Here is a 19,050-nt window from a genome sequence, read left to right on the forward strand (position 1 = left end):
GAGAATTAATATGGTACACCTTAGGCTTTCGGTTGGAGGTGGGGAATGCTATGAGATAATTAACAGCTCCCAGGCGCTCCTGGACCGTGAATGGCCCTTCCCACGATACTTCCATTTTATGGGCCTGGAGCGCCCTTAAGACCATGACCTGGTCTCCTACTTTGAAGGAATGCTCTCTGGCATGTTTATCATACCAGGCTTTTTGCTCTTTTTGAGCATCCTGTAAGTTTTCTCTAGCAAGGGCTAAAGAGGTTCGGAGGGTGTTTTGTAGGTTGGTTACAAAGTCCAGAATGTTAGTTCCTGGAGAAGGTGTAAATCCCTCCCATTGCTGCTTCACCAACTGCAATGGCCCCTTAAACTCACAGCCATATACAAGTTCAAATGGGGAAAACCCTAAACTGGGATGTGGTACAGCTCTGTAGGCAAAGAGCAACTGCTGCAACACTAGGTCCCAATCATTGGAGTGCTCATTTACGAATTTATGTATCATGGCCCCCAAAGTTCCATTAAACTTCTCCACCATGCCATTTGTTTGATGGTGGTAAGGAGTGGCAACCAAGTGATTTACCCCATGAGCTTCCCAAAGGTTTTCCATAGTTCCTGCCAGGAAATTAGTCCCTGCATCTGTGAGGATGTCGGAGGGCCAACCTACCCTGGCAAAAATGTCTGCTAGTGCCTGGCACACACTTTTAGCCCTGGTGTTGCTTAGAGCTACTGCTTCCGGCCATCGGGTGGCAAAATCCATGAAAGTCAGTATGTACTGCTTTCCTCTGGGTGTCTTTTTCGGAAAAGGACCCAGAATATCCACAGCTACTCGCTGAAATGGAACTTCAATGATGGGGAGTGGCTGGAGAGGGGCTTTGACCTGGTCTTGGGGTTTTCCCACTCTTTGGCACACCTCACAAGACTGGACATAGGTAGAAACATCCTTGCCCATTCCCTCCCAGTGGAATGACCCCCCCAAACGGTCTTTGGTCCTGTTCACCCCAGCATGGCCACTAGGGTGATCGTGGGCTAAGCTCAAGAGCTTGGCCCGGTATTTAGTTGGAACTACCAACTGTCTCTGAGGATGCCAGTCTTCCTGGTGTCCCCCAGAAAGAGTTTCCTTGTATAAAAGTCCTCTTTCTACAACAAACCTGGATCGATTAGAAGAGCTGAGAGGCGGTTGGTTGCTCCATGCTGCTGTCCAAGCTCTCTGGAGGCTTTCATCTGCTTCCTGTTCGGTCTGGAACTGTTCCCTTGATGCTGGAGACATCAGTTCCTCATTGGATTGTGGACCTAGGCTTGGTCCCTCGGGAAGCGGTATAGGGGATGGAGCTGTTTCTGTTGACTGTGAACCGCTCTCCGCTGGTGCACTATTTTGGGATTCAGGCTCCGGCTGAGCCTCTTGTGTAGGGTTATTGGCTGCTGCAAGTTCAGGTTCGGTGGGGCCCTCTGGTGTTGAGGTTGCAAGTACTGGATTCAGTGCTGACACGGGGTCTGGTGTTGGTTGTTCGGCTGGTTCCAGTTCTGGGACTGGTTCCGTCTGGGTCTCTGGGACTGGATCCACTACTGCTGTTGCAGACATTGGCCTGGGGTCCGGGTCCATCACCTCTGACCGGGTCCTGATAGAAGTTTCCGGAACAGAGCTAGGCCTCACGGCTTGTTTAGCCTGATACGTTCCCACCCTCTTGGCCTGCTTCACATGATTGGCCAAGTCTTCCCCCAACAGCATGGGGATGGGATAATCATAATAGACTGCAAAAGTCCACCTTCCTGACCAGCCCTTGTACTGGACAGGCAGCTTGGCTGTAGGCAAATTGAAAGAGTTGGACTTGAAGAGTTGGGGGGAGGGATAGCTCAGTGGTTTGAGCATTGGCCTGCTAAACACAGGGTTGTGAGTTCAATCCTTGAGGGGGTCATTTAGGGATCTTGGGCAAAAATTGGGGATTGTTCCTGCTTTGAGCAGGGGGTTGGACTAGATGACCTCCTGAGGTCAACCCTGATATTCAATGATTCAATGAAGGGTTGAATCGTCACTTGGATCTCTGGGTTGATTAAATTGGGGTCCACTAAGGAAGCATGGATAGCTGACATTTGTGCTCCGGTGTCCCTCCACGCGGTGACCTTCTTCCCGCCCACACTCACAGTTTCCCTCCGCTCCAAGGGTATCTGGGCCTGTGGACCTCTGGTGTGATTCCGGTGCAATGAACTGTAATCTGTTGGGGTTCTTGGGGCAGTTGGCCTTTACATGCCTTTACATGCCCCAGCTCGTTACATTTAAAACATCGTCCAGCTGACGGGTCACTGGGGCGAGGAGGGTTGCTGGAGAACAGGGTGGTGGGACGATAAGGGGTCTGGAGGGTTCTTTGGGAGGTAGGTGGGGCTTTGGGCGGCCCCCGGTAATAGGGTGTGGTCTGGGGTGGTCCCTTCTGCTCTCCGCTCCAACTGCGACCAGTTTTCTTCTTCTCTGCCACCTCCACCCATCTGGCTCCAATCTCTCCTGCCTCAATTACAGTTTTGGGTTTCCCATCTAGGATGTATCTTTCTATTTCCTCAGGAACACCCTCTAAGAATTGTTCCATTTGCATTAGGAAGGGCAAATTTACTGGAGATTCAACACTTGCTCCTGATATCCAGGCATCCCAATGTTTCACAATGTGGTAGGCATGTCGGGTAAATGACATGTCTGGTTTCCACCTTAGGGCTCTGAACCTCCGACGAGACTGCTCGGGTGTTATCCCCATTCTGACTCTCGCCTTGGATTTAAACAGTTCATACTTGTTCATGTGTTCTTTAGGCATTTCAGCTGCCACCTCAGCTAAGGGTCCACTGAGCTGCGGCCTCAGCTCTACCATGTATTGGTCAGTAGAGATGTTGTACCCAAGGCAGGCCCTTTCGAAGTTTTCTAAGAAGGCCTCAGTATCATCACCTGCCTTGTAGGTGGGGAACTTTCTGGGATGGGAAGTGGTACCTGGAGAAGGATTGCTAGGGTTTGTTGGTATATTCTGCTGGGCCTTTATCCTCTCCACCTCCTCCACATGCTTCCTCTCTTTATCCTTCTCCTCCTCCACATGCTTCCTCTCTTTTTCCTTCTCCTCCTCCACATGCTTCCTTGCCTCCATTTCCCTCTTGTGGGCAGCCTCCTGTACCTCCTTCTCCAGCCGCATGAGTTCTATCTGTCTTTCATGTTCCCTTTGTTTTTCCTCAGCCTGAAATTTGGCTAATTCCAGCTGTAGTCGAGCTGTGGATTTGGTCATTCTAACCTCTCTGTTTTTAACTAACGTTACACCCGAGGTTTAGAAATAAATAAACAAAACTTGGCTGTAAAATTTTGCTGTGCTGGAATAGAATACCTATTCTCCGATAGTGATTGTCAGCCTACAGAAAAAGACAATTCCCTTGTCTCTGCTCTGGGCCCAAATTAAAGCAAAAAACCTCCAACTACTTGGAAACCTGCTTACCCAGCCCAAAGAAAAAGCAAATGGGTAGAACACACACCCCCTATTTACTTTTAGGAAGAAAAGAAAAAAAAAACCTCTGGGTTGGAAGACTGTGAATTTCCCTGCAGGACTTAAGTACCCTGCCTCCAGGCAAAGAAAACCTGCAATTCACAAGATAATCCCCTTTTGTCTCTGCTTGGCCACAAAGCAGAGAAAAAACAAGCTGCTTTCAGTTTCAGCTGCTTTCTGGACTTCCTTTCCAAAGGAAAAAAAAATTCCTTTTTAAAATCTGTATTTCTAGTTCAAAAAATCTCAACTGGATCTCAAAATGATTTCAGGTTAATCCCACAACTGTGCCACCATGTCAAGGTTCCTCCCCCACTCTGAACTCTAGGGTACAGATGTGGGGACCTGCATGAAAAACCTCCTAAGCTACTTCCCCAAGGTACAAAATATTCCACCCGTCGTCCTTAGATTGGCCGCTACCACCACCAAACTAATACTGGTTACTGGGGAAGAGCTGTTTGGACGCGTCTTTCCCCCCAAAATACTTCCCAAAACCTTGCACCCCACTTCCTGGACAAGGTTTGGTAAAAAGCCTCACCAATTTGCCTAGGTGACTACAGACCCAGACCCTTGGATCTTAAGAACAATGAACAATCCTCCCAACACTTGCACCCCCCCTTTCCTGGGAAATGTTGGATAAAAAGCCTCACCAATTTGCATAGGTGACCACAGACCCAAACCCTTGGATCTGAGAACAATGAAAAAGCATTCAGTTTTCTTACAAGAAGACTTTTAATAAAAATAGAAGTAAATAGAAATAAAGAAATCCCCCCTGTAAAATCAGGATGGTAGATATCTTACAGGGTAATTAGATTCAAAAACATAGAGAACCCCTCTAGGCAAAACCTTAAGTTATAAAAAAGATACACAGACAGAAATAACCAATTTATTTGAGCATGAGCTTTCGTGAGCTACAGCTCACTTCATCGGATGAAGTGAGCTGTAGCTCACGAAAGCTCATGCTCAAATAAATTGGTTAGTCTCTAAGGTGCCACAAGTACTCCTTTTCTTTTTGCGAATACAGACTAACACGGCTGTTACTCTGAAACCGACAGAAATAGTTTTTCTATTCAGCACAGTTCTTTTCTCAGCCATTTAAAGAAATCATATTCTAACATGTACCTAGCTAGATTACTTACTAAAAGTTCTAAGACTCCATTCCTGGTCTATCCCCAGCAAAGACAGAATATAGACAGACACACAGACCCTTTGTTTCTCTCCCTCCTCCCAGCTTTTGAAAGTATCTTGTCTCCTCATTGGTCATTTTGGTCAGGTGCCAGCGAGGTTACCTTTAGCTTCTTAACCCTTTACAGGTGAGAGGAGCTTTCCCCTGGCCAGGAGGGATTTCAAAGGGGTTTACCCTTCCCTTTATATTTATGACAGGGGTGTTCAAACTCTTATACCAGTGAATAGAGTTGAGGCCGGAAGGAATTTTCTCCCAGGGCAGATTGGCTGGGACCTTAGGGTTTTCTTGCCTTCCTCTGCCGTGCGGGATGCAGGCCACCTGCTGGGATCACCTGGTCATATCTCACCTAATCAATCCTCTGCCATTGCAGGGGCCTCGGGCATTGGTGGTCCTCTTGGTCTCTCCTGTTCTCTGCCTGTGACACCCAGTTTAGTCTCCTGAAGACAGAAATGCTTTCATCTAACTAAGGTTTTGGGCTTAATACAGGGGTGGCTGGGTGAAATATTATCCCCTGAGATAAACAGGAGGTCAGACTTTATCATCTGATAGTCCCTTCTGACCTTAACTCTGTGAAACTATAATTACAGATAAAATCCATTAAAACAACAAGATTTCTCACCGTGCATATACACACACTCTCTCTTCTCTCCCCCCCCATCCGCCCCCCAAATCTACATTAAAAAGGAAATGTTATGACTGCAGAGTGAAGTGCTCAAAGGTCGGGAAGTGAGAACGTTCAAGTTGCCTGCATGATGTGCAGTGAGTGAGGCACAGGGCCAGGCAATGTCCGATTATGATAAAAAGGAATAATGAACATTGGCTTTTTTCACTGAACAGCCTCCGATGAGTGCAGTGAACAAGACAGGGAAAGGCCTGCTGGGAAAATACCATCTGCTCCCTACTTCCCCATCGGACACAGGAGGGACAAGAATACAGTTTCTCAGTCTCCTGCTCCTTATCTGTTTCGGGGCTTCTGGGATGGGGGAGAAGTAGGTCTCTCTGTCTCACCCTCCCAGCTCCTTCTGCTACATTTCTGCATGCCGCACACCACAGGAGGAGCGGAAGAGCCAGCAGTGTGGAGCTAGAACTGGCAAAGCTACTGAAAAATTGGCATCACACTAGCCCACGGCAGTTAGTGGAGCACATTACCCCAAACCCATACCCTGAAAGCTGCAGCTGTCAGCTCCAAGACACCCTCTTCTCCGGCGGCCCCTGTAGTCATATGGCAGAACTGCCCTGGCTCTGCACCATCCATCTGAGCTGAGCTGGCAAGTGAGGAATGCACTCAGCACTCTGGAAAAAGCATGTACCAGCAGCTGTGTGTGGACATTTTCTGGCTGATGCATGAAAATGCTGCTGCCAGGATTGTGTGACTCCATACTATTGCAGTCTTTTAGGCACAGTGTAGTCATTAATGGGGAACATAAGAACGTAACAACCATACTGGGTCAGATCAAAGGTCCATCTGGCCCAGTATCCTGTCTTCCAACAGGGGCCAGAGCCAGGTGCCCCAGAAGGGATGAACAGAACAGGTAATCATCAAGTGACCTGTCCCCTGTCACCCATTCAGGAAATGCAGACGTCACAAGGCCGAACTGGGAAAGAATAAGCTATGGAGCCCAAATCCTCAGGGTCTGATGAAATTCACCCTGGAATGCTAAAGGGATTAGCAACAGTGACACTGGAACCACTGGCAATTATTTATCAGAGCTCACTGAGGGCAGGGGAGGTCTCAACGGATTGGAAATGGACAAGCAGCCATTTTTTTTTGAAGGAGGGGGAAAGTAGGACCTAGGAAATTGCATACCAGTAAGTTTAACTTCAGTACCACGTAAACTGCAAGAACAATTAATGAAGTAGTCAATTTGTAAGCACCTGGAGGAAAATAAGGTGATAAACACCAGGCAACCAGGGGTTCGCAAAACCAAATTACAGCCAATTAATTTAATTTCTTTCCTTGATAAACTAACAAGCTTAGTGGTTAAATGGAAAGTGGTGTATGTGACATAGCTTAGCTGTAGCAAGACATTTGCTGTGGTTCCAACTGACCGTCCTATTGTGAAATGAGGTGGTACGGGAATTGCTGCACATTTGGCAAAAATAGAGAGGAGTGGGAGAGAGAATGAAAAAGTAACCAGAAGTGAAATTTATTACTAGTTTGATGTAAAGTTCAGAGGTGTTGGTAAGCCCACAGGATCGTGTTCTGGGTTCATTCTGATTTCATATTTCTTGGTGAGGGCTAGTGGTCAGCTGCCTGTAAATATTTAATACGATTGTGGAGTATGATCTCCGATTGGAATGAAAAATGTAACCTTCTCCCTCTTACAGTGTTGCTGGATATGTCTGTGATTTTTAGTGAGAGATGTAAAATGGAGTTCCTCACAGTTAGACATTATAGAGCCCATGGAAGTTTCTGCAAGGATTAGGGGCTTACCTACAATGTCCTGGCCAAATTCTGGTTTATGTAAATACACTCTGCCTTCGTAACATTCTCTGTATAACTAGAACTGGATACAGTATATCTCAGTCCTAAACTATTGAGTAATATAGCTGTGCTTCATTGAATTCTTGCCATGTCCTGCCCTAGAGATGGCTGCATTTCACTGGCAGGTGAAGTGCTTCCTTTTCCTTTAAAAACCCTGGGATAACTTGGGATGAATGGCACCACAGAAATGTATAGGAGTACTTGTGGCACCTTAGAGACTAACCAATTTATTTGAGCATGAGCTTTCGTGAGCTACAGCTCACTTCATCGGATGCATACTGTGGAAACTGCAGCAGATAAATTGGTTAGTCTCTAAGGTGCCACAAGTACTCCTTTTCTTTTTGCGAATACAGACTAACACGGCTGTTACTCTGAAACAGAAATGTATGGTATACTTAACTTCATGGCTGAAACTGGAAACCAGTGGCCCAGTTCTCCCCGACTTGTACTTTGACTAATTTGCTCCTATGTGAAGTAGGCGTATAAATTGCCAGATTACAGTTGTACTGTTTTGCACTCCCTTTGCCCAGATGTAAATGACTGCACAAAGAGCAAGTCAGTGGAGCAGCAGGTCCTAGACGTGAACATAAAACAGTGTAGAACTCTGTCTTGGAGGTAAAACAAGTGGATTTAGCTCTTACTGTTGAGACCTAATGATACAGCAAAAGTACTCTAAAAGTTGATTAAATAACTACCTCTTCCAGCTTGCCTTTCTTCTGTTTGCTTTTGCAATAAATGCTCAGTTGAAAGATGCATTGTGCTTTAACTTCTCTCTGCATATGCAAGCAACAGCAGAAAATCTAGAGGATAAGGCACGATATTGCGTCTTGGCCATAACACATTAATTCACCAGTTATAGTTGGTTATTCTGTGCTCTCCATTTAAAGGCTCTTACTGCATCAGCAGTTGCATTACTATATGCAAGTGTGTCTTAATAGAACAATTCATTTCATTGAGCAGGATCCTCAGCTGGTGTAAACTGGCATTGTTTTGGACTAGTCTGATGATGCTGTGACAATGCTTTGCAACATTGTTCCACTGGGAATCTCAGGAGCTGGTCATTGATTCTTGTTGGATCTTGGATCTGTATTTTGATATTGAATCTATATCTTTGTCTACTAGATTAACAACTTTTCATGACATTGGATCTTCTTATGTTTTTGTGTGCTAGATTAGCAATTGTTTGTTACCCATGCAGGTACTTATGGACTGTGATCAAGTCACTCTTCTCTCCTGGGGTCTATCAAGGAATCTCAGGAGTACCTCTTGCCACTGTAGCTGCTCCCATGGTCAGTAGAGTTTGAAGACTAGAAGAATGTCTGAAGCTATGCAAATTATTATGCATGTAAAATTAAATATACAAATGTTTATAATTTATGGGCCCAATCCTGTGCGATGCTGAGCATTCTCAACTCCCATTGACTTCAGTGCTTCATAGAAGCAAGCCCTACGACATAAAGGAAAATGGTAACAATCTTAAGGTTTAAATAATGATTTCCTTACACTTCCGTGGTGTGCCTTCTTGTTTTCATGCTCCTGACAACTAAAGAATGTAGGGAACATACGTAAATGCAGATGCTCAGCATATCAATGCTTGTACCAGAGATTTGAGATCATTGTGTCATACCAGGGTACAATCCAGACCAATATGTCACTATGTCATCACTACCCTCTAACATGGGGTGCCCTTTACAATGCTTTGCTGCTGTAGCCTCCAGCCTGGACTGCTAAAAACAGCCTCCAGTATGCGAGTCACTCCCAGCTACGTCTGTGTGTGTGTGGCAGCCGGATAGCCACACCTTGGCTCTTACCAGCCAGGGTTATTCAGCAGGGTGACCCCAGCACACCTCCAGCCTTAGATTCCACCTCCCAGGTATGTATGTCTTATACCCCCAAGCCCACTCTTGTTTATATAAAGTCTGTTATTTCTTTAACAGAAATACTATTCAGACAACTTGTTACATTAAATGTAGTTTCCCAGACACTTCAATTTAAACAGACTGGATTGGATAAAACAATAAAACAAGTTTTTTAACTAGAAAGAGATTTTAAGTGAGTACAAGTAATGAGGCATAAGGATCAGATACAGTTACAAGAAAAATAAAGCTAAAATGCAACTGGTGCCTAACTTAACAAACTATGTTAAATTCAAAACGATTTTTTCTCACCATTTTCTTTCAGCAGTCTTACTGACCAACTTCTTAAGTCAGGATCCCTTCTCCCAGAATCCAGTGAATGCTTCCTTTGTGGCTTCTGGTTCTGTGAATGAGATGGGCAGGAGGAAAGAGAGGGGGGCCTTGGGGTGTTTGTCCTTCCTTTTTATAGTGTCAGTCTTCCCCTTGAAAAACATTTCAAGCCGAGATTCAGGAGAAAAAAGAGTTTATGTGGAAAGATGTTCCCTGCTGTTTTTTCCCACCTGTTGGAGCTTCCTTTGTCTCCCCTTCCTGCTTGATGACTCTGTTTACTGCTTAAATGAAAATTTGGCAGTGTACACATTCCTGTTTGCCAAGTTCTGCTTGGGTAAGGCTGTGGTTTGGAACATGTGTTAATAACATCATAAAGGGAAATCTTATAACACAACATCGCCACACATATTCTATCAGGGCAATAATGACCAGCAAATTATGAGTTTTCAAATGATACCTCACAAGGCATACTTTGTACAAAGATTATTACAATAGTAGGTAGGGTGTGGACACAGGTGTACAATCTGTTACAGTCATATAACCCATCTCCCCACATAGTAAACAGTAGTTTTTCATTTTCTTTTAGAAAAACAAATTACAATTTGTGCTACACTTTCCAGTTGCTGTGCAAAAGACCTTAACCAGAGTATCATCTTATGAGCATATAGTATACGATAGAGTATGCTACCTGTCTTAATTATAGTCAAACCTCCTTGATCACCAACTTCTAAATGCATAAAATTGTTCAGCTGCTTTGCAAATCTTAGACACCAAATAGGATAGAAAATCTAAAGAAGTTTAAGCTGGCACAGTAAATATTCATAGATTCATAGCTTCCAAGGCCAGAAGGGACCATTGTAATAATCTAGTCTGACTAGGGTGGCCAGGTGCCCAAAATGTCTGGTCAAAAAGGAGACCTGAGAGTGTCCAGTCAGATCTACTGACTGGATACCCAAAGTGTAGTTATTGGAGGCGGGGAGGTGCTGGGTCCCCACCCATGCCAGCCCCTACTCAGCTGGGGCCACTTCCTACCTGCGTAGGGTGGCTGAAGCTCCCAGCCCTGGCTCTGCAGGCAAGTCCCTCCTGACCTGGGCAGGGGGAGGGGAAAAGTAGCGAGTGATGACGGGGAGGGGGAAAGAGGAGTAGATGGGGGCAGGGCCTTGGGGGAAGAGGCATGGCAGGCGTGGGTCGTTGGGTGGAAGATTTGGGGCAAGGGAAATTCCGGCACTCCTGCTGAAATGTCTGGTTTTTAAATATTACCAAGTTGGCAACCCTAAATCTGTCCTTCTGTATAACAGAAACCATAGAACTTCACCAAAATAATTCCTGGAGCAGATCTTGTAGAAAAAAAATCCAATCTTGATTTAAAAATTGTCAGTGATGAAGAATCCACCACAACCCTTGGTAAATTGTTCCAATGGTTAATTACTCTCACAGTTCAAAATTTATGCTCCTATTTGCCATCTGAATGTGTATAACTTCAACTTTCAGGCATTGGATCGTGTGATACCTTCCTCTGCTAGGTTGAAGAGCCCATTATTAAATATTTGTTCTCCATGTAGGTACTTATAGATATATTCTTGACATGTACCTGAAAACCATGGTATTGCTCTTTTGTTAGGGCGCAGATGTGTGTAATAGAAATCAGCTGTACCCTTTCTGAAGTGTGCTTCTCCCCCTCTATTCCCTCTTCCACCGCCCCTCCAAAACAGAGCTTTGGCTACAGTGTTGGTGTCATAACTGTTGCAAACAAGTCCCTGTCTCAATTCTGCTTTTAATCGTGTGCTTTAGTCTTCAGTTCCCGTGCTGAACTGTTGCGTCAAGTTGCTGGACCTAATTCTGTATGGCCCTAGCCCCTGAGCAGTCATTTACAGTTGTGCAACATGAGCATAAAATGCTGCCATGTTGATTGAAGAGTTGTCACCAGAGGTAGCTGTCTTGCTGTAGCGGATGAAAGGATTCCTTATATTGTATGTAATTTATAAAGTGCTTTAAGATCCTTTTTGATATAAGAAGCAGTATAAATTCTAGGTTATTAGGATGATATTTGATAGTTAAGGTGTTGTAAACTCCATAAATTGGTTTAGAGAAATGGTATCTAAAGGGAGGGTGCCATGATATCCCCTTTCTTGGCAATATGTGGTATCTATCCACGCAATCTGATCTGTAATCTCCACCATGCCCCAACTGTGAACTTTCAGCTGGGGACTTGACCTGTCAAAAATAGCTGCCAATGATTATCCTGAAAATGTCCTGAATGCATCAGTCTAGCTCTATCCAGTCTGTTATTACTGTGCTTGTCGCTGGCATCTAAATATTTTGTGTATGGCTGATGCAACCTTTTAGACCCCTGTGTGCATGTCTGCATCTACCCCAACAGCTGTACTTCCATAATAATGTGTGTTTACTCCTTTCAGCCTGCTGAAGAGGTAGGATTTTGCACAGAAGATAAGAAGTCATGGCTTACTAATCAGGAATGATGGAGCAATGTCTGGGGTCACAGCTGCATTTGCCCAGACTTAAAATGCTCTCTGTAACTTCTCAATAATCATTTGTATAGCATCATAAATGACCATGTACATGCAATAGGGTATCTCACCTGCCCCAAAGAAGTTACACTCTAAGACTTTTCTACCCAATGAGCAGGGTTAGCTTTGTCGACAGGAGAGCACTCCTGCTGACAACACTCTGTTCATACTGGCACTTGTCAAGGCAAAACTTTTGTCTTGCAGGGTTTTTTTTTTTTAAAAAAATCTCTGAAAGACAAAAGTTTTGTCATTCAATTGCCAGTGTAGACATAGCCTCAGCAGACAAAACAGAGACCTGATATTGAACAATAGTTCAGGTAAAGGAGAGAGTGGTGAGATTACTGATGAGGAGAAGGAGATAGAAAGAATTCCTGGAAGGAGGTGGCTTTGAAGGAGAGATGTAAAGGGACCACATGATGGAGAAAAGTGGAGATTTATTCCAAACAAAGAGGTCAGCGTGAATGAAGGCCCCCAGGTTCAATCTCAATACTCTTGAGTGCTTGACTTCACAGCTGTGACATTTTTAACATAAAAAGAAAAGGAGGACTTGTGGCACCTTAGAGACTAACCAATTTATTTGAGCATAAGCTTTTGTGAGCTACAGCTCACTTCATCGGATTCAGCTCACGAAAGCTTATGCTCAAATAAATTAGTTAGTCTCTAAGGTGCCACAAGTCCTCCTTTTCTTTTTGCGAATACAGACTAACACGGCTGCTACTCTGAAACCATTTTTAACATAGTTTTTTTAGTGTTGTTTGTGTGCACGTGCACACACACGTTTTTAAAATAATCAGACTTGTGTGGTTAAATCCCCCAGTTGCTTTGAAAATCTTCCATGCAGTGAGTGTGTATGCTCCTTTTAAGAAAGCGTGTTTTGAAATGCAGCCTCATATCAGAAGGCTCCTGGCCATCCTAGAAATAGCAATTATGTGTTCTTCTCTCATCCTAAATTCTTTTCCAAAAATAGGCTGAACATTAAATGATTATTAAAGTCCACTCCGTTCTTCTGGTATTAATTTCAGACTTTCTGGTACTGTCCGCAGTGTGTCTGTAGATCCCTGATATGAGCTGAAGCTGTTCTGAGACCCTGCCAACTCATATAACATAAGCAAACTAGAGAGACAGCGTGGGTGAGAGAATATCTTTTATTTGGATCACCTTCTGTTGGTGAGAGAGACAAGCTTTCAGTCCACACATAGTTCTTGTTCGGGTCTGGGATAGGTACTCATAGCAAGGTAGAACAGAGTGTTTCGCATAAATAGCACATATTGTAAGGGACCATTTAAGGTAGGGTGGCCCATTAATGTCTCTGCAGTCATAGGACAAAAAGAAGGGCTTAGTGGGTTACAGATTGTTGTAATAAGCCATAAATGCAGTGTCTCTGTTCAATCCATGATTTTTAGTATCTAACAGAATAATGAATTTAATCTCCCACTAACAACTTCCTTTTGTCCCTTTTGAAGTATCGAGTCACTTTTTCTCTTTGAAATTGTCTTGTTTTGCTGTTTGTTTAGTGAGCTTGGAGCCAGTGTTAAGTAATTTCCTTTTTGAGCCTTTTACAAGTGTAATCCTAAAAAACAACATAAAGTGAAACTGTATGTTTAATTGGATTAGTATGTGGCCTTTCACCTCTGGAACTGGCATGTAAATCCATCCCTGGGGTTGTTTATGGCAGGGAGCCTCAGATGGAGGGGAAGATAAACATGATGAACCCCTTTGTTTTCTCTAACTCTCTGCTGCTTCATTTGAAGTCAGTCCTAAGGGTCTGATCATATTTTGTACTTTGTTTTTCACTAAGAATCTCAAAACCTTGTACAAACAATACTGAACATGCTTCATTACACCCCGGTGAGGTAGATGAGGGAAATGGAGAGATCACTTTGCTTGACTCTCACTTGAGCTCATTTTAAAACTGGATAAATGAAGCACAGCTGTGGTAAATTGAAGCAAAAATGGCTTGACTAAAATCACACAGCAAGTCAGTGGCAGGGCTGGGAATACAATCTAAGATCACAGTTCCTAGTTCATACCATTACTTAGTGCCTACAAATAAGCAATTCTTAGTCTAGGACCTGTCTGAACTGCATGCTGGGAACTATACATCCAATGGGCCATACTTCCATATTAAAGAAAATGGCAGCCATGGGTTTGATTGTAGAATTATGTGGGCTAAGCTTTCACCACCGGTGGTTTATAGAGTACAGTATCTTTGCATCCTTTCTTATAAACACACACAAATCAGAAAACTTTACTCCTCCTAAGAGAATTCCATCCCATTTGTAGTGCTGCAGTACATCATGATAGCCATTGTAGTTCTTTTCAGCATATATAAAATATTCACACTATATCTGTATCGATCATATATTTAACTTACTAGTGTGTGGCTGATTTTTCTCAAAATGAAATTGTGTTAATCTGAGACACCCCTTTAATTAACTTGCACAGTTCCATAGGGAGATGGATATGGAGGAAGCTAATAATAATAATAATAATAGTAGTAGCTGCATATCTTATTACTGTTACATATTAAAGTAAAATAAAATGCTGCAGGAGGTGGAATTCCAAGGCCTTTATTTTTAATGAAGATCTTAATAGCATTTAATGTAAATTAAATATAATCACTGTCTGATTTCTGAATGTATCTCTGAGGCTGAAGCATAGTAAGTTAATTATGCTGACAAGACACTTGCAACTACCAAAGTTGAGCTCGACAGTGTTGTTAAAAATGTGTTTTAAAAGGAGGATGGAAAGCAATTTTTTTAAGGCAGACAAATTGAAGGATCCAAGTTACAAGTTTACGCCAGACTTGAATGTATTATGTACTGCAGGGGTTCTCAAACTTCATGGCACAGCGATCCCCTTCTGACAATAAAGTTACTACTACACGACCCTGGGAGGGAGGGGTCAGAGCCTGAGCCCCACTGCCCCAGGTGAGGGCGGGGAGGTCTGCAACCTGAGCCCCGCCACCCCCATCTGGGAGAAGGGGAGGTAGCCAAGCCCTGCCGCCCGGCTGGACTTCAACTTCATCCCTGGGTCCTAGCAAGTCTAATACTGGCCCTGGCAACCCCATTAAAATATGGTTGTGACCCACTTTGGGGTCCCGACTCACAGTTTGAGAACTGCTGATATATTGTATGTAAGGTCAACATTTGCATTGGAATCCAAACAAAGCTGGGCTTTTACTCAACTTCAGACATTGAAAATAATTGAATGTATAGAATTAATGAGGCCTTTTACTTTTCGGATGGGGATTGTCCATATGGAAATTTCCAACTTCTGTAGATAGACAGTTTTTTGAGGTTAAGAAGGTGACTGAGGATCAACGCTAGTGTCTTTTTCTATATTAAATTATATTAAAAGGAAACATTTGTTAAAGGCTCAATCATGGAACCCTCACTCATGGAAGTCAAGCACCTTCCTTAGAGGTTTTTAAGGTCAGGCTTGACAAAACCCTGGCTGGGATAATTTAGTTGGTGTTGGTCCTGCTTTGAGCAGGAGGTTGGACTAGATGACCTCCTGAAGTTCCCTCCAACCCTGATATTCTATTATTCTATGGTAGGGAGGGAGGTTTGGAATCTAACAATAATCTAAAAATTATTATTCCAATAATGAATTATTGGGATCATAAATAGATGACGTCCTGAGGTCCCTTCCAACCCTGATATTCTATGATTCTGTGATTCTAAGGAAATTCCACCACCTCCCTAGGTAATGCATTCCACTGCTTCACCACCCTCCTAGTGAAAAAGTTTTTCCTAATATCCAACCTAAACCTCCCCCACTGCAACTTGAGATCATTACTCCTTGTTCTGTCATCTGCCACCACTGAGAACAGTCTAGCTCCATCCTCTTTGGAGCCCCCTTTCAGGTACTTGAAGGCTGCTATCAAATCCCTCCTCATTCTTCTCTTCTGCAGACTAAACAATCCCAGTTCCCTCAGCATCTCCTCATAAGTCATGTGCTCCAGCCCCCTAATCATTTTTGTTGCCCTCCGCTGGACTCTCTTCAATTTTTCCACATCCTTCTTGTAGAGTGGGGCCCAAAACTGGACACAGTACTCCAGATGAGGCCTCACCAATGCCGAATAGAGGGGAGCGATCACATCCCTCGATCTGCTGGCAATGCCCCTACTTATACAGCGCAAACTGCTGTTAGCCTTCTTGGCAACAAGGGCACACTGTTGACTCATATCCAGCTTCTCGTCCACTGTAACCTCTAGGTCCTTTTCTGCAGTGCTTTCTCCATGTGCTTCTTGGATGGAGTCAAAGAACAGGCAGGGAAGAGAAGAGATGCAAGAAGGGTAAGGCAGCTGGAGCTCATCAGGCAGCCAGGCCCAGCTGCTTTATATCCCAGACAGGAAGAGGAAGCCAAAGAAGGGGATGAGGCTGCCCTGACCACCAAAAGAGGAGGCTGGGGATGAAAATATATTTGTGCCCTGGAAAGACTTTCTTTTTGAGCTGGGTTTGTTCCAAAAAGAAGGAGCTAGAAGGGCTGGAACTGAGGGCCTGGAAGAGAACACCTTTTGACAGTGCCTGTAGTCCTGGGGTAGAGTGTGGTAGTGGGCCCAAGGCAGGGACACCTGTGGGTGGCTGGGTGGGTGGCACAGTGGGGCTGTGGGACAGACGACCTATGTGTGTTTATTTTCTGTATGAACTACTATCCATTAGTTACAGGCCCAGGTTGTGTAGAGTGATAGCAAGATAAATGATTGTCTCTTTTGTTTGCCCTCTCATCACTCCATAGAGATACTATGGACTCTGGTTGCAGTGTGCCACTGAAGTGGCAAAAAAGGTGATTTTCTCCAGATGTCTCAGGAATCTGTGTTACTTCTCTTCAAAACTACCAGGCCTTTTCCTCTGCTTGAGTTTGGTAGAGAAGATAATAGGTGGATCTGTATTTCTAATGCAAACATGATACGTTTGATTACTAACTTGATAGATTGGCTGCATAGGACCGTGTAAAAATGGCTGCGTATGGCCATGTAAAAATGACTTCTAAGCCTCATGTAGTGATCTGCTGTGCATGTATTCAGGTGATTTCTCTGTTTTTCTATTACGTTGGATAACCAGTAAGGTATTGGAAGCCTATTTTTAAGAAGTAATTGTTCTGTTCACGAGTAATTTATGTGCACTTGTTTTTCACCTTTCTGCCCAACTTTTAACAAGACTTCACCCTTCTAGCAGAAATGAGCAATACAATACGAGTGAGGGGTTGGGATTAATATCTACCTGCTGACAGCCATGTTTGATTTAGCTGGTAAATTTCTTTGGGCGGAGTCTGGACTAGAGTCATCAGGGAGAATTAGGCACCTAACTGCCACATCCAACATTTAGGTGCCACTGGAATTCACAAAACCACCGCACAACTGTTGGCTAACCTTGTAGTTGCATTGCAGCGCCTAAATCCCCTGCTAAACCTCATCCTGACCTACTTTTACTGCCTGATACAGAATCTGTCTTCTAGATCTTCCATGGCAATGCCCTCATGTAGCCCTCTGCGTCTCCCTCTGCCCTGCACAGCAGGGAGCAGGCTGTCAGCACTCAGTAAATCCAAGAAATAATAATCATGACCACTGGAGAGTCAGATAACAGAATGGATTAGTCTTGCTTCTTGCTAGCATATTTAACCGCCTGTACCCACAACTGCATTATGTGCACCTTACCAACTGGTAGTACCCTCTTGGTGTAAATTACAGGTCAGAATACCAAACCTCATGCTTACTGATTTCGTCCTCGTCTGGCTCCTTCATCACATCTCTTTCTGTTCTTGACCCTCTTTTTCTTTTTCTCTCTTTCTGTTCAGCCTTCCTCTCCTCCTTTGTTATTGCCAAAGCAGCTATATCTAACAGTCTGTCTGCTTCCCTCCACCCATCACTGACTCCCTTTGCACCATCCCATATTAAACCACAGATCCCAACCCATATCTCTTGCTGACTACAACAGGTGACCATTTGCTGGATCCCCTCTCTAACATTTACTATTATCCAACCTTCATGTTGCTGCTTCTGTTATGTATACCTGCCATCACAGCTTCATAGCATAGCCTGTGTGTATATTGGTGTTATAGCAGGAGTGTGTTATGAGAGTTTTTTGAGTGAGTCATTATAAAATTAAATTGTAATTATAATTTGCATGGTCTCTTTTTTTCTACAGGCATGCAACCCAGCAAGAGACCAATAAAACCATTACTACCAGCACCAAAGCTATCAAGCAGCTGTCTGAGATTGTCAGAGGCTCATCTAGGGTATGTGCCTTTTGGGATGCCATTTAGATAAAAGTTTGTTTTTGTTTTTTAAAGATAAGTGGTGGGCAGCAAGTGCCTTAAAGTTGCTGAGCTCGGTATCTTTATAATTTTCTTTGTTTTGATATGGTGATAGTGTTAAATTGCATGCTGCCTCGATAAATCATCATTGCAAAACGGATTCAAGGGACCTCTGAGGACTTGTGGAAAGAGCTCTCTCCTGAGGCTGGCTCTCATTAAATTAGAAATCTATAGTCACATAGTGAAATCCCAGCTCTTTCCTACACTGTGTTTAAAACTTAAGAGCCCACATGTTAACTGGAGTAGCAGGGGAAGGTCCCATGGAAGTCCCTAGACACTAGTTAGTGATGATGTCAAGAGAGGAGCAAATTTCACACTGGGTACGAGTGAGTCTACAAATAGGTGAAAGTGGATGTAAGTGACAAAGGAGTGACAGTTGCATGGTGTGGCATTCATTGAGTGCAAGTATGTTCAATTTACATACTGAGCGGCAGAGAAGGGAAAATTAGAGCATGCTGAAACTCACACAAAGGATGCTGCTGGTGGTCCCCTTACACTCAATGGCCCGGTAGGTAGAAAACTCACCCAGGATGGGGGAGACAGGGGTTCAAAGCCTCACTTTGTAACTTAAAGTAATTCCTCACCATATTATAATTTATGCCATGCTAGCCCCAATTTTCGCAGGGGCATATTCAGCCTCTATCCATCAAGACCTTGATAATGCCCCCTGCAATGTCATAAGTCCTGCAAGCCTCTCTGGGAACATTTATTTAGCCACATGCAATCAGGCTATGATCAAAAAGCAGGTTGGGCTAAACAAGACTTAAAAAATAAGTATCTTGTGCTGGATCCCATGCCGAAGGTTCCTCGGTTTGACCTTCCATAGTTATCTTGGTCAACTCTGAACCAAATCTGA

The 19,050-nt window shown here is 43.9% G+C and overlaps 1 protein-coding gene across 9 annotated transcripts in view; it reads left to right on the plus strand.

The window, feature by feature from the left end:
- Positions 1 to 19,050, plus strand: part of TSNARE1 (t-SNARE domain containing 1) — a 719,956-nt gene that overhangs the window by 364,009 nt on the left and 336,897 nt on the right. For all 9 annotated transcript variants that reach the window (XM_048841786.2, XM_048841780.2, XM_048841783.2 and 6 more), the window contains one exon: positions 18,026 to 18,116. In XM_048841786.2, the coding sequence (XP_048697743.1) occupies positions 18,026 to 18,116 (91 nt within the window). The remainder of the gene's footprint in view (positions 1 to 18,025; positions 18,117 to 19,050) is intronic.

The sequence above is a fragment of the Caretta caretta genome, chromosome 2 (genome assembly GCF_965140235.1).
Source record: "Caretta caretta isolate rCarCar2 chromosome 2, rCarCar1.hap1, whole genome shotgun sequence".
Classification (NCBI taxonomy): domain Eukaryota; kingdom Metazoa; phylum Chordata; order Testudines; family Cheloniidae; genus Caretta; species Caretta caretta.